Source organism: Tursiops truncatus, chromosome X, assembly GCF_011762595.2.
Source record: "Tursiops truncatus isolate mTurTru1 chromosome X, mTurTru1.mat.Y, whole genome shotgun sequence".
Lineage (NCBI taxonomy): Eukaryota > Metazoa > Chordata > Mammalia > Artiodactyla > Delphinidae > Tursiops > Tursiops truncatus.
Window position 1 is genome coordinate 35920627 of NC_047055.1, and position 15038 is coordinate 35935664.

General features: G+C 42.1%; 1 protein-coding gene across 20 annotated transcripts in view; it reads right to left on the bottom strand.

Annotated features, from left to right (window-relative positions):
- Positions 1-15038, bottom strand: part of TMEM164 (transmembrane protein 164) — a 176731-nt gene that overhangs the window by 63378 nt on the left and 98315 nt on the right. Inside the window, exon 5 of one of the 20 annotated variants that reach the window (XM_073799007.1) lies at positions 13988-14038. The exons of the other annotated variants lie outside the window; for them this stretch is intronic. Coding sequence (XP_073655108.1) covers positions 14024-14038 — 15 coding nt within the window. The 3' untranslated portion in view covers positions 13988-14023. The remainder of the gene's footprint in view (positions 1-13987; positions 14039-15038) is intronic. 20 annotated transcript variants of the gene reach the window in all.

Sequence of the window (15038 nt, forward strand, 5' to 3'; positions counted from 1 at the left end):
GATATAAGACAGGCAATCTGACTCCAGAGTCCACGTTCCTACCCACTGACCTACATTATAGTACCCTGATACATGCTGAGGCCCTTTACAGTACAGAGGAAACCCTTGATTTACAAATGACTCAAATCCATGACGGTTTGATCCCCTGCTACTGAAATATTATCCTCTCTCTTCCATACCCACTATGTGAACCCAGACCTGGAATCTTCTAACTATATTGCCAAGGGAACTAATCAACACTGGAATCTACCTCCATGACCTCCCAGACACCAACATATTCATTCATTCAATCAATCAATCAATCCACAAATATATATTAAGCACCTCTTATGTGTCAACTATTATGAACAAGATACAAACGGTCCCTGCCTTCATGCACTTACACCCACCTCACTCTAAATGCTGATTTCTAGGGTTTAGAAGGGCTCAGAAATCAAAAGATGGTTTAAATCAGTGCCCCAAGGGCTCACGACCTCTAATATTAATGTTTTGTTAGCTACATGACAGGTTAAATAGCTACCAGATACCTCATAGAACTTAGTACAATACTAGACAGACATACAGTAGGTATTTATCAACTTATATAGAGATATTTCAGGAGAGCACTGAGAACAGATAGATGGCCAAACCAATGAATAGAATTAGAACATCCTCCTGACTGCCCCCAACAGGAAGGACACAGACATAAGAGGGCTGGGAAACAAGACCCGGACTTCCATTTCTGGTAATAACAAAAGCTAGTTAGTACTTAAAGAGATCTATGACCCCAAAAAGCCACACTTCAGTGTAAAGTATAAATTACCCCACCCCTAGAATGGTACGGAAAATCCAGTCTCAAATCTTAACGATGAGTTGGGGTAGTAGGGGAAGAAACTAGTTAGTTCCACTAAAATCCTGGAACCAGAACCCAGCCCTCTAGAGAAATCCAGGACTCAAAAAATTCCCACAAATAACATTTTAAAGAAAATAAGCAATGTACAATAAAAGAACAATAACAACAGTAATATTTAAAACAAAACCTAAACACACAAGTAAATAAGCCAAGAGCCAGTAAAAACAGAGCTTTAAGGACCTCAGAATAGTTATAGACTATGTTTAGGTTTGGAAAAGGGAAAAATAATTGAAATGAAAAACTCTATTGATAGTTTTAACTGATATGTTTAGTTACTGATTAGACAGCTAAAGAGATAAGTGGAATATAGAGCTGAAGAAATTATCCAAAATGCAACATAGTAGACAAGGCATAGTGGAAGATAGGAACAAAAAGGATTAAGAGATGTGGAAGACAGAGTAAGATGAACTAACATAACTCTAAACATAGTCCTAGAAGAAGAAGAGGAGACAGACAAAATAGCTGAAGGCATAATAGCTAAGAATGTTCAGAAACCTGAAGAACGACATGTACCCACAGTCTCTCAAACAGAATAAGCCAGAACAAATAAACATTGAAACAAACCCTAGTAAAACTGCAGAACGCCAAAGACAAAGAGAAGATCTTAAAACCAATCAGAAAGAAAAGAGATTACTTTCCAAGGAGTGAAAGTTAAGACTGACCAATGACTTTTCAAGGCAACAGTGGAAGACAGAATATAGTAAAATTACATCTTCACCGTGCTGGGAGAAAAATAATTATGAACCAAGAATTTTATATCCAGTGAAAATATCTTTCAAGAATGAAGAAGGAATACAAACATTTTTAGGCAAAGAAAAACTAAGAGGGTTTGTCATCAGCAGATCATCTCTAAAGGGAATTCTAAAGAATATAATTCCAGCAAAGGCAAACTAATGTCAAATAGACACAATACAAAATAATGAGCAAAGAAAGTGGTAATTATGTAGGTAAATCTAAATGAACATTTTTTTCATAAAATAATAATGTCTTGTATTATTTTTAAAAGAAACGCTAAAATAATACAGAATTAAAATACATGACAACATAAGCATATAAGTTGAGGGTGATGAATAGAGTTAAAATATTATAAGGTCCACATGCAGAAGAATCAGGTTGTAACCCCATTTCTCAGCGTATACACTCCTATGGATAGACCCAAGGGTAAAAAAGAACAAAAACAAAAACATGTCTACACAAAAAGTTACACATCAATGTTCATAGCAGCATTATTCACAACAGCCATAAAGTGGAAACAATCCAAATGTCTACCAACAGGTGAATGGATAAAAAACAACATGGCATATCCATACAATTGAATTTTATTAGTCAGTATAAAGAAACGGAATATTAATAGATGCTACAACATGGATGAATCTTCAAAACATTATGCTAATGGATATATGTATATGTATAACTGATTCACTTTGCTGTACACCTGAAACTAACACAACATTGTAAATCAACTATGCTCCAATAAAAATTTTTCAAACATTATGCTAAGGGAAAGAAGCCAGACACAGAAGGACAAATATTTTATGATTCCATTAATAGGAAATGTCCAGAACAGGCCAATCTATAGAGATAGATATTAGATCAGTTGTTACTTAGGGCTGGGGGCGGGCAGGAGTTGGGGAGCGCTGTAAGGGGACAGAGAGATGATAGCTAAGCAGTTACACTTTCCTTTTGGGGTTGATAAAAATGTTCTAAAACTTAATTGTAGTGATGGTTGCACGATTCTGTGAATATACTAAAAAACTTTACATTCTACACTTTAAATGAGTGAATTTTATGTTATGTGAATAAACTCAGTAAAACTATGACCAAAAAAATGTTACAAGATCCTTGTATTATTTGAGAGAAAAAGTCTGACTGACTCTAGAACTGGGTATTTATGTTAACATTGGTAGGATAAACATTAAAAAAAACAATAACTGAAATAGTGTGTATAACTTCTAAACTAGTAAAGGGAAAATATCCAATAAATCCCCCCAAAAGGCTAGACTGAAGGGGAAAAAAAAAGACAAAATGCTCCAACCTGGAGTTTACAACCTGTATCAAATGGTGGCAGACCAAGTGACATCCAGCAGTCACATCTGTGCTAAGAAGCAGACTCTCCTCTGTGTGCCGGAGGTTGGGACGAGTGGAGGCTCACGCTCTACCCAACCCCCTTCATCAGCAGGGTCCCTGGAGAAACAAACTCCTTATGGAAGGCCTGGACCCTCCAAGAAAATACCACCTCGGGATGAGACAGCTTCCTTTGGTCACCAGGGATCAAAATTATTCCTCCAATGAGTTGAGGCCTATAGGTCTTAGGTTCTAAAGGAGAATAAGTAATTTTGCGCTGAGAGGTCATCTGAATTGTGACACACAAACTAGTTTGAACTATTAAAAGAGTGTAATGGCTGGATGACTTGTACACGTAGCCCAGTAATCCCCGGCTGCTTCAATAAGAGCCATGAGTGTACCTCGTGTATGCCATCATAGACAGGGTCCCTGCATCTCCCTCTAGGTCAGCCTGTTGTCACAGGACACGTATTTGTGCTGTAGTTATTCCACGTATTGGAGCTGACTGATGGGAATGCTGTCTAGCCCCTGACCAGAGGAGGTGGGTGCTCCCCCAGTTCTGGCTGGACGGTGGGGATCCTAGCTCTCCCGCTACCCTTGCCTCCCTGGTCCTTCTTCCCTCCTGCACTGGCATTGCAGGGCAGGGGAAGTAAAACTGAATCACATCTGGAACGACTCTTCTTGCCTAAGGGCCTACTCAGTTAAAGGAAAAAGAATCTTCCCTGGTTCCACCTTTGGAACTAAGAGTTTAGTCTTTAACCACATGAAAGCAGCCTGCCAGGATAAAGTTCCAGGCCGTATTTTACAATGGACAGCTCTGGCCCTGCGTCTGCCAACAGCAACCCCCCTGGTCTCTGCTCCGCAGAGCAAGTCGCCATCCCTTTGCTCAAGATTGGAAACAGAACAGGGCCCATCCCTTTGGCCCAAGTTGCAGCTGGCTTCTGGCTTAGCTTGGAGAGCAGGAAAACAGCAGCTACATACAGTGAATGTGGTTCGATACCCAAATGGGAGCGGCCCAATTCTTCTGACACAGTCTAGATCACCTACAAATTAGCCCTCTTTGTCATCGGCTACACACGCGCACGCACACACACATCCCTAAAGCCCTCTTCATCAATTACCGTATCCACTGGTTGCGTTTCAGTGTGCCTCGGGAAAATGGAAGTGGAGAGCAGTATTCATGGCTACTTGGAAACAAATCCTGGAAATCAGAAAGTTACGGATAAACACCTTTCCCGGCCAAAGATGTCCTGGTGGCTCCTGGAGTCACCAGTCTGTACCTGTCACAGGGCAGGGAGCTGCTGTGAATCCGCGAGTTGTGGGTTTCTCCTGCTTTGAGACTCACTGCCCTCGAAGGAGGAGAGGGGTGGGCTCTGGATCAGCAGGGGGAGGGAAACAGCATTCTCCCCACCCTCCTGTCAGCTGGACCTCTGCTCCCATGGGACGGTCCCCACAGAGGGCAGCCTGTGAGTCAGACCAGAAGCAGGGAGGAACCAGGCAGCTTCTGGAAGATTCATGGTCTTCTCTTCCTCTCCATTCACCCTCCAAATAGCCATTTCTAAGTGGCTGTCATCTTAAAAAAAAGCATACTCCTTGGTCTATATGGACATGTTCCGCTTCTTATAGCCCCCCTCTATATCTCCCCGCCCCCGCCTATTTTGGGCCAACATAATTTACAATTCCCAGAAATGCCTGAGAAGCAGCGTATGCACTTCTGGTGCCAAGCCTGACCGGTTTTACAGATTTTCATTTAGCAGGTGTCTGTTGCTAAATCAGCAGCAGCTGCTAATTGCTTTTCCTCCCTCGAACCTTCAGACAGAATGAAACATCTGGTGTTCTCTCACTTTGGGTTAAAATCAGATACCTTATCACCCCTCCTTTGGGTTCCATTTTTATTAAAAAAGCTCTCAGCTGATGCCTGGAACAGGCAGCAGAGAGCAAGCCCGCCCCAGAAGCAGGGGAATGATTCTAAGGGCAACCCAGCAGGATGAGGCTGCCTTCCATTCCCAGACCTCAGGCACAGATGCAGGGTAGCTCGTGCACCAGTCCCCACAAGGTGGAGCTTTAAGCCCATGGCCGCCCAGGTTACTTGGGGCTTCATTTCTTGAGCAAGGAATCTGTTCCAAAGCTGACACCCTATGTCCCAGCCCACTCGCCTCTCTCTTTAATATGCACATGCGTCTACCGCCATGAACGGGAAGCTCAGGGGGAATAAACTATATATGCCAGTGTTCTGTAGCTTTTTCAGCCACCTTTTGGTTTGGGTTTTTTTTTCTCCCCCCAAAAAAAAATCTGTTGGCAAGGCCCCAAATCTGCTTCTTGATTCTAAGCCAAAACCACTCTTAAAGGTACCTTAATAGCAACTCAGATATTTTACATTATTAATAAATAATAATCTTAGCTAAACTTTATTGAGCACTTACTATTTTTTTTTTTTCAGGAAAACAAGGTTCATCATACTCATAGGTCAGAAATAGGAGGCACCCACGCCATGCAGAGCCACACGGGGAAGCACCAGTGTTGGTCAGGAGGCAAAGGGACAGGAGCGAGGGGAGAGCCTAGGCCATGGCCTTTATGAGTTTCTGCATTTCTGCAGGACAGGCAAGGCAGGGCAGGGTAACAAGTTAGGACTGCTTAGTTTGAATAATTACAGTAGGCTCTAAGCGATACGAGTGGTCTCTGGTTGCCTGGTACCTGGTCCTGGGATGATTAAGGCAGAGGAATATTGCTTCCAGGGGGGTAAGGGCCAGGTAGTACAGGTATGGCTCTGGATTGGTGAGTTTTGAGCATTTACTATTGTGCATCAGGCATTGTGGTAAGCACTTTACATGCATTACCTTATTGAAGATTTAGGAATTATTAAGATAGTCCTCATTTTACAATATGAAACAGGCTCAGAGAAGGGCTATTGATGTTGTGGAAGCAACACTGGAACTGTGTTCTGGCTGGCTTAGAAACCTGTGCTCCGCTGACTGGGTATTTGATAATATTAAGGAATTACTGATAACGATTATAGATATGATAATGGAATTGTGATTATATTTATATATATATATATATATATATATCTCCTTATATTTTAAAGATGTATAATGAAATATCCATAGTTAAAATTACATGAAATTTCCCTTAAAATCATCCAGGTATAAGAGTGAGTGGTGGGAGGATGGGGGGGGAAGCAGTTTGAGGTAGAATAAGGCGTATTGATTAAAAAAACATTGGCTATGAGTTGATAATTGTTGAAACTGGGTAATGGATGCACTCGGATAATTTTCTTTTTCTACTTTTACATATGTCTCCATTTTCTTTAATATAAAATTACAGATCTATAGAATTATACACATACTATCCACTGCATTTTAGAACCTCCTGACTTAAGATTTTCCCTGCCCCAAACTTCTTTGCTGGCTCAGCTCCTCTGGCCTGCTCCTACCATCAAAGTTTCCTCAGCTGGTACCAGTGCAGTACTGGGACTCAGAAGTGACCACCCTCCCCTTGGACTTATAAACCCTCAGTTTGTCTTCAAGTCTCCAGTCACTTTACTCAAGGTCCTAGGTGCGTGGGACATAAAGGGAGGCTGGGAGGACAGCTGCTTTGGGAAATAGTTTGGCAGTTCCTCAAAAGGTTAAACGCGGAGTTACCGTATGACCCAGCAATTCCACTTCTAGGTATATACCCCAAAGCAGTCAAACAGATACATTTACAGAAATATTGACGGCAGCACTATTCACAATAGCCAAAAGGTGGAAACAACCCAAATGTCCACCAGTGGATGAATGGATAAACAAAATGTGACACAACCAACAGGACCTACAGTATAGCACAAGGGACTACACTCGATATTTTGTAATGACCGATAAGGGAAAAGAATCTGAAAAACTGAAGCACTGTACTGTACACTTGAAGCTAGCACAACATTGTAAATCATCTATACTCCAATCTTCTAAAAATGTGGTATATTGTACAAAGGAATATTATTCAGCCATAAAAAGGAATGAAGTACTGATACACGCAACAACCTGGATGCACTTGAAAACTTTATGCTACGTGAAATAAGTCAGTCAGAAGAGGCTACATATTATGTGATTCCATTTACATGAGATGTCCACAACAGGAGATTAGTGGTTGAGAGAGAGAAAGGAGATTAATGGTTGCCAGGGTCTAGGGAGGGGAGAGCAGAGAGGTCACTAATGCTTTTTTGGGGAATTATGAAAATATTCTAAAATTAAATAGTGGTAATGGTTGACAACTCTGTAATAGACTAAAATTAAACATTGAATTGTACACTTTAAAAGGATAAATTTGTATTATGTAAATTATATCTCAATTAAACTCCCCTCAAAAAATGATTAAAGGGAGAAAGAAATAGGCAAGGATTCATTTGTGGAGTGCTTTTAAATGTTCAAAGCTCTTTGCTAACTCTTCTTTGTTATCTTTTGTTGTCTGCTATCTTTTCTTCCATAACACATCTGTGAGGTAGATGTCACTAAGCCCATTTGACACACGGGGAAACTGAAGCTTGATGAGGTGAAATGAACTTGGTCAGAGCCCCAAATCCCAGTCAGCAGTAGCTGCACCCTGGAATTGCCTGGGGTGCTTTTTGAAAAGCTTTACGTCTTGAAATTGGCTCTGGTCTTGGAATTAGCTCTGGTGATTCTATGGTACAGCCACGGTTGAGAACCACTGGTCCACAGACTGGAGAGAGTGAACTCGCCCACTAGCTAAGGCTTTTACTGCATAAAGAAACACTGCTTGGGGGTGTGGCTCAAGGTTGAGCGAGAAGTGTTGGTTGGACGAGCCAGAGGCTGTGCCTTCTAATCGCTTTTTAGGAATAGAACCAAAAGGCAAAGAACTATTAAGCTCCGGAGGCAGAGGCTACTGCCTGCCATTCTCATTCACGGCTGCCACCTTCCCTATGGGTTGGGGGGCTTGGGCGTCCCTGACAAACCCAAAGGTCTCGATGTTTCATTCAAATGGGAAGAAACACCAGGTGTGGGCCTAATTCACCTGTCATGAGGGAGGAGAGGGAGCTGGCCAGTTCCCTAATCAAACAGGCTGTCTGGGAAACAAATGCAAAAAAAAAAAAAAAAACCAAAGGTGCTATTAGTCAATGTGGAAAAGAAATCCTGCCAGGGAATTTTAATCTCACTCGGCAAGGCTAATTCTGAAACAAAGCCCACTTCACTTCACCATCACCCAACCAGGAAGCTGGGGCCAAGGCCCTGAAGGCTAACATCAAATAGAACATGCCAATAGGAACACGCCTCAATTTCTAAGATAATGTTAGGAATAGTAGTAACAACGACAGCATCTGATACTTACTAAACACTTACTATGTGCCGGACACCGGGCTGAGTGCTTACCCCACATATCTCAATTCATCTGAGCACCAATCTACAGATAAGAAAATGATATATATGGAATCTAAGAAAAAAAATGTCATGAAGAACCTAGGGGTAAGACAGGAATAAAGACACAGACCTACTAGACAGTGGACCTGAGGATATGGGGAGGGGGAAGAGTAAGCTGTGACAAAGTGAGAGAGTGGCATGGACATATATACACTACCAAACGTAAGGTAGATAGCTAGTGGGAAGCAGCCGCATAGCCCAGGGAGATCAGCTCCAGGGAGATCAGCTCAGTGCTTTGTGACCACCTAGAGGGGTGGGATAGGGAGGGTGGGAGGGAGGGAGACGCAAGAGGGAAGAGATATGGGGACATATGTGTATGTATAACTGATTCACTTTGTTATAAAGCAGAACCTAACACACCATTGTAAAGCAATTATACTCCAATGAAGATGTTAAAAAAAAAACTTAAAAGCTTAAGAAAATGAGGTCACAGAAGTTTGTAGCTTACCCAAGGTCACATGAATAAAGGCAGAGGAGCCAGCCACAAAAGCAAGGACAGGCTGGCTCCAGGGCCAGCAACTTGACCACTACATTATGCTAACTCTTAACAACCAGGCAGAGACGAGAAGACCTTGAGAATACGCTGCAAACAATGTGAACAGTTGTTACTGCTCAATGTTTTCTGTTCTATTTTGGTGTTTTCCTGTATTTTCTTTTTTTTCCATTATGAATATATTACTTCTGTAAAGAAAACATTTATACAATTGTAACGGCAGAGGCACAAAAGCCTCATGCTTTGTGTTTTTTTTTTTCTCGTTAAAACATTGAAAAACAACCACTTTTGCATTGGTGGTGATTATTTTTCTATTTCTACTTTTCTGTATTTCACAAATTTTCTTCAGTAAATATGTCTTCAGCTGTAATCAGGAAAACGTCATTATTTTATTAATTTTTTTTAAATATCATTATTTTGAGTGGTTTAAGAAATAATTCACCTGGGAAAAATATCATCTATCGTCCCTCTGTCTTCATACCTAAGATTTTATCCTGGACATGTGTGTGAAAGATCCCTGGAATTTCTCTGAGCAAGACAGAGGTTCGAGTTGACTGACTAATTCACTTACACCCTCTGTGGATACCTACCATGTGCTGGGTGCCCTGCAGGGGACAGATACCACAAAAGACACTATCCCTGCCCGAAGACACTAGTTATGATGCAGTGCTGAGAGCCTGGCAACAGGCTGAATATACAGTCCAACCAAACTATGGAATGCTAAGCAGCTATTGGAAAAGAATGAGCTACATCCATACCTGAAGAGATTACAGATTCTACTGTTAGGTTAAAGGAAAATACTCTGGAGGGATGTTTATAGTGCAATGCCAGTAGTGCGAGAAACCTAGACCCAAACAAACCAACAACCCTAGAAATGCGAACATCTTTATCTGCATTTACGAGCAAAAGAAAAATGTGGCAACATATACACAACTTACCCATGGGGGGACAGGATTGAAAGTTGATGGGGTTAAAAGATTGGCTTTCTCTTTATACTCATCTGTTTAAATGGTTTCTCAAGGAGCGTATATTATTTTTGCAAACAAAAAAAAAATTCTTGAAAGTATAATCGATCCTCCAAATCTCTAATGGATATTGTATAAAATTTCTGCGAAGATTTGACTTGGATTAATACTTGAAAATCAATCTTATCAATTAGGAAAGAGGAGGAAGGAAGCCCATGAGGTTTGGTATCAGAAAGACAGAAGTTCTCAGGCCAGTTCTGTCCATTCCTGTGTGTCCCTGGGCAAGTTATTTAAACTTTCTAAGGCTTATCTGTAAAATGGAGACACTAATGAAACCGAGCGCAGTCATCAGCTAGATTCCTTAACCCACAACTTGCTTAATAAATAATATTCTGTCACCTGCCTTCACCGACCAAGCTCGCCTTAACTATTCTCACAAACTGTATACCCTCCAAGCTGCATGAAGCTTAAAGATTATATCACAAGACTCCTTTCACCACCCCCTACGGAGGTGTTAAGTTGTTTTTCAAGAACGTGGAACTAGTCTTGCCCAGTTGAAACTGGTCGAGACCGCCAACCACTCAACTGGGCCTGAGAGTGCCTGATGCATAACCTTTTGATATCAGAGGGCCAAAAACTCCACCCTCAGATCATGCTAAGGTCACCATTTTTCTGAACATGCAGTCCATGAAGAAGCATGTAACTCAGATACACGTGCACAGAACACAGATTACTTCACCTTCTTGCCACCAATCATTTTACCCCAGGCCTCAGACCACCCTCTTTCCTTGTCCCATTAATATCCTGAGCCCCTCGCCTCGTGGGAGGTGGATTTGAGATCTGTTCTCCTTGCTTGGCTGCCTTGTGAATACATTTTTCTCTGTGGCAAACCTCAGCATCTCAGCATTTGGCTTGCTGCGCGTCAGGCAAATGAACCTGGCTCAGTAACACTAATACCCACCTCGCAGGGTTTCTGTGAAGACCAAAGACTAATAATTAACAACTGATGCTGCTTGAGGGCTTCCTATCCGCCAGGCGCTCTGCTGCGTGCTTTACACATATTAACTGATTTAATGCTTTGAACAGCTTTAGGAGGGAGGCACCCCCATATCAGAGATGAGAGCACGGAAGCCCATTCAAGTTAAGTAACTTGGCCAAGTTCCCTTCCTCCCTCCCTCTCTCTTACACACACACACAGGCACACACACACACACACACGAGTAGCACAGCCAGGGTATGAACCTACAGAATCTGATCCCTGAGTCCATACTCTTAACAACTACACTAGGGTGACATATTTGTATTCGTGAAAGCTTTTGTGGTTGCAAAGTGCCATCTACTTGCAAGGAATTCTTAGCAGTGGTGGAAAAGATAAGAAATACACATAAAATCTAAACACTACAAGGGCTAGAAGATGTGACAGAAGCGGTGTCACAGGATGTCTTCTGGTGATTGGCAAATAAGGGGCAAAGTCTATATATACGAACTGGAGTTCATGACTCTCCATCCTGCTCTTCAGACTCTCAGTGAGGAGTTTACTGGTTCCTACCTCCATGCCTCTGGCCCCGGCATTCCTTTGGTTGAACTACCTCCTTCCTCTGCAATTTGCATGCACATTCTAATAGCGCTTCAAGGTTTGGTTCAGGCTTTACTTCTCCATGAAGCCTTTCTGGACCACCGCATCCAACGACCTCTCCAGGAGACAATGCATTAGAGTGCAAAGTCCTCGGGTTTAGCTTTAGTACCTACAAACCATGTAACCCTGAGCAAGTCATTTAGCTTCTTTGAACTTCAGTTTCCTCATAGGTAAAATCGGGTTCTTGTGAGAATTAAATAAGAACATCCATAAATTGCCTGGCACATGGTAGGTGCTCAAAAAATGCTGCTAATGTTAATCCTTTTCCCATTTTCTTAGAGGTCGGAACAACTGCAATTTAGCGATTGAGCCTGAATTGCCTTGCAATTTTCCTTTTTCACCATTTTGACTCTAACATTGCCATCACCTCTCAGGCACTTATGCCTCATCTTTCTAACTAAACTGCAAGTTCCTTCAAGGCCAGGAATGTATTCTGGTTGCTTTTGCATCTCCAGCAGCATACGGCACAATACTTAACACAGAAAAGTGCTCAATAAAAATCTGGACTGACTGGTACGGCTGGGCTGTATTCATGGAGGATGTAAGACCCTCAGAGGTTAATCTTGAAGTACAGGCAGCAATTAGACATATTCTAGGGTAGGCCCTAGAATTTGGTGGAAGCCCAGGCCTTCTCACCACCTTCCGCATCCCTGCACACTTGGCATTCATCTGATCAGAAACACGCTGGTGTTTGTAGAAGGTTGAGGTGCAATTTTGCCCAAATCAATTCTTCAGAAAGCTAAGGCCTCTTTTGAAAGCAAGCTTTTTCTATTTTAAGTACTATTAAGAAAGCAAAGGGAATTATAGTTTTATTTCTTTGAGCTTAAATAAGAAAAAGAAATCAGATAGCTAAAAATTACATTAACTTATCGGTCACATGACTTAAAAAAAAGCCCTCAAAACTATCCTAAAATGTCTTGTATTTGTAATGTACAATTTTTCTGTTTCAAAAATAAACTCTCAAAAATGCAAAAAAAAAAAAAAAAAAAAAAAAAAAAGAAGCAAAGGGATGTTCTGTCCGTAGTTCAGGTCCAAAACCCCAAACTATAACTTTTTAAAATAGCTCAATTTCCCACTCACAGAAATAACTTTTCTAGGTCAATTAGCATGTTTCAATATGCCAATCAGCAGAGTGAGAGCCGATCTGCATTGGTGACAGCCAAGTTTTCCCAGAAGCCCACACGGGTACAAGGTGTGCCGGCGGCAGTTACATCCCAAGAACATTGAAATAATGATTGTGGATGGGGAGTAGTCACCCCAGTAATGAAAAAATCTAACCTCTTCCACTCAGTCTGAGAGTTAGGAACATTCAGGAGAACCATCTAACAGAGAAAAAGAACTGGGTAAAAGGGGAGGGGTGGTAAAGGAGGAGAAAAGGAACTAATGTAACAGATCAACATGGATACACAATAATGGGCAATTTTGATAATGAAATAATAATATACTTGAGGCTTTGAGCCTTGAAGAAGAAAGGAGCTCGATGAAAAGAATCATTATTCTTCTTCTCCTTATTATTCTAGTAGAAGACAGCTGGCTGCAAACATAAATACTGGTCAGGCCAGAGTCTCTGGTCTGAGAAGGGGGCTGATACAGTGTCTTATGTTTCTTTTCTGTTTCCAATCTCCCTTGCTCAGAACACATCGCATTTATAAGAAACTGTCATGGGCATTTCAGGGCAAAAGGCACAGGTCTGGGGATGCAGCTTGGGCCCAGTGCCTCATTCTGAGGACCAGACCACCAGCTTTGCAAGGTAAGAGCTATAACTGAAAAGCTAATATGCAGGCAAGTTCCATAGGCCCCCTACTTAACTGCACCCCCCCCCCCCCCCGCCTCTTGGCTTGCACTTTCCAGAAGGTGGTTTAGCCTGGCATGGATGATATTCTTTGCAAAGTCCCAGGCATAGATAAGGAACCCCATCACCATCAGACCAAAAAGCCACTGGCTATAACAAGGAGCTCACAAAATAGGCAGCTCATCTGTTCTCCAAGCCATGGACTACTGACAGCTTGGGCTGGGGGGATCTTAACATGGGATCCATGGATGGGCTTATGGGCAAAAGGGGCAGGAGGTGGCAGTCTGTGTCCCCCCTGAAATTGTATGCAAACCTGTCTCTGCGCATCTGGGAAGAGGCTCTATGGTCCTCAACAACTTATCAAAGAAGCCTATGACCCAACACTTTTAGATGGAGAGAAGCTAGCAGCATCTCCAGCATCTTGACTCACTAGTATTCAAACTCACACTGGATTTCAACCAGACAACAGGAAAAGGGCTCTGAAGTCTGAGTCAGGAGACCTGGGTTCGAGGCACACCCACCTTGGCTTTTTAGGCAAGTCATTTATCCATCTAAGTTCCCCCTCTAGAAGATTAGACCAGACAAGCTTTCAGCTCTCTGCTGATCTAATAATAGTTCTGTGATGCATTTCCCCTCCTTCCCTCCAAGAAACAAAAGGGAAATCGCCCTTGAGACACTTCATCTGAAGCCAGAAAGAGACCTACTCTGAAATCCTGGAGGCAAAGAGCACTTACTTGTAATATGGGCCATTGGAATACACGTTCCTTCTTCTAAGGTATCAGCTTCTAAGATGAAGAACCAGGAGGAAGTTGGATCTGGGTATTCTCTAGCTGGTCTGCAAACCCCAGTGCCAATGAGGCACAGGACAGAGTACTACAGCACATGGAAATTCACTGATGACCCAAATCCTTTAGCTGACTGTGGCAACTTCCTCCAACTCCCTCACTCTCTGTCTTTATATATGTGAGTGTATGTATGTCTGTGTTACTGGAATACACACCAATTAGTTCATTCTACTTTCCTTGTTTCCTCATTATAGCTAATTAGGAAAAAAAGGATTAAAAAGATCAAGGGCCAAGAAGGAAGGAAGGGCAAAAGAGAAGTCAAAAGCTGACTTCCTGCCTAACTGGATCATCAGGCTTAAAGAGTTGCCTACCTTCCTGTGTCTTATTTTAAGTCAAACAAGAGGTCTGAGTTCAAATAAGGGGTTGCAAAGCAAAAAGTCTGGAAAGCCAGGGTAACCCAGGAGTGGTCCCAACCACTTAAAATAACCAGACCAAGACCAAAGCCAGTTGTCAAGACATATGCAAATGGAGCCACCATTGTGAGCTTTTATCGGCTTCAGTTTAGAAAAAGAGGACCAAGATTATTTACCAGAGTGATTGGAATCGCTAGTGAAGAGAGAGCTCATCAAAGAAATCTCAATGTTAAGGAAAGTTACTTGGACATTCTTGATAAGCTGGCTGGCTATAGCTTGACATTTATTTGGAAAGTATTAGGTGTCATAACAAATATAATAGAAAATCTGCCATTAGAGAGGGGAAGAAGGGCAGAGAGGGAAAGGGAGGGAGGGAAGGAAGGAAGGAAGGGAGGGAGGGAGGGAGGGAGGGAGGGAGGGAGGGAGGGAGGAAGGGAGGAATTTCTACTGATATATATATAATAGGCACCTAGAAAAGTATAACCATCATAAGGGTATACATGAGTATCTGTGGAGAGGGAGTGACTAAATCCTCGGAGAGAGTGAAGTGTAGCTGTGGTTGTAGGAGCTGAGGCTTAGTCTCCACT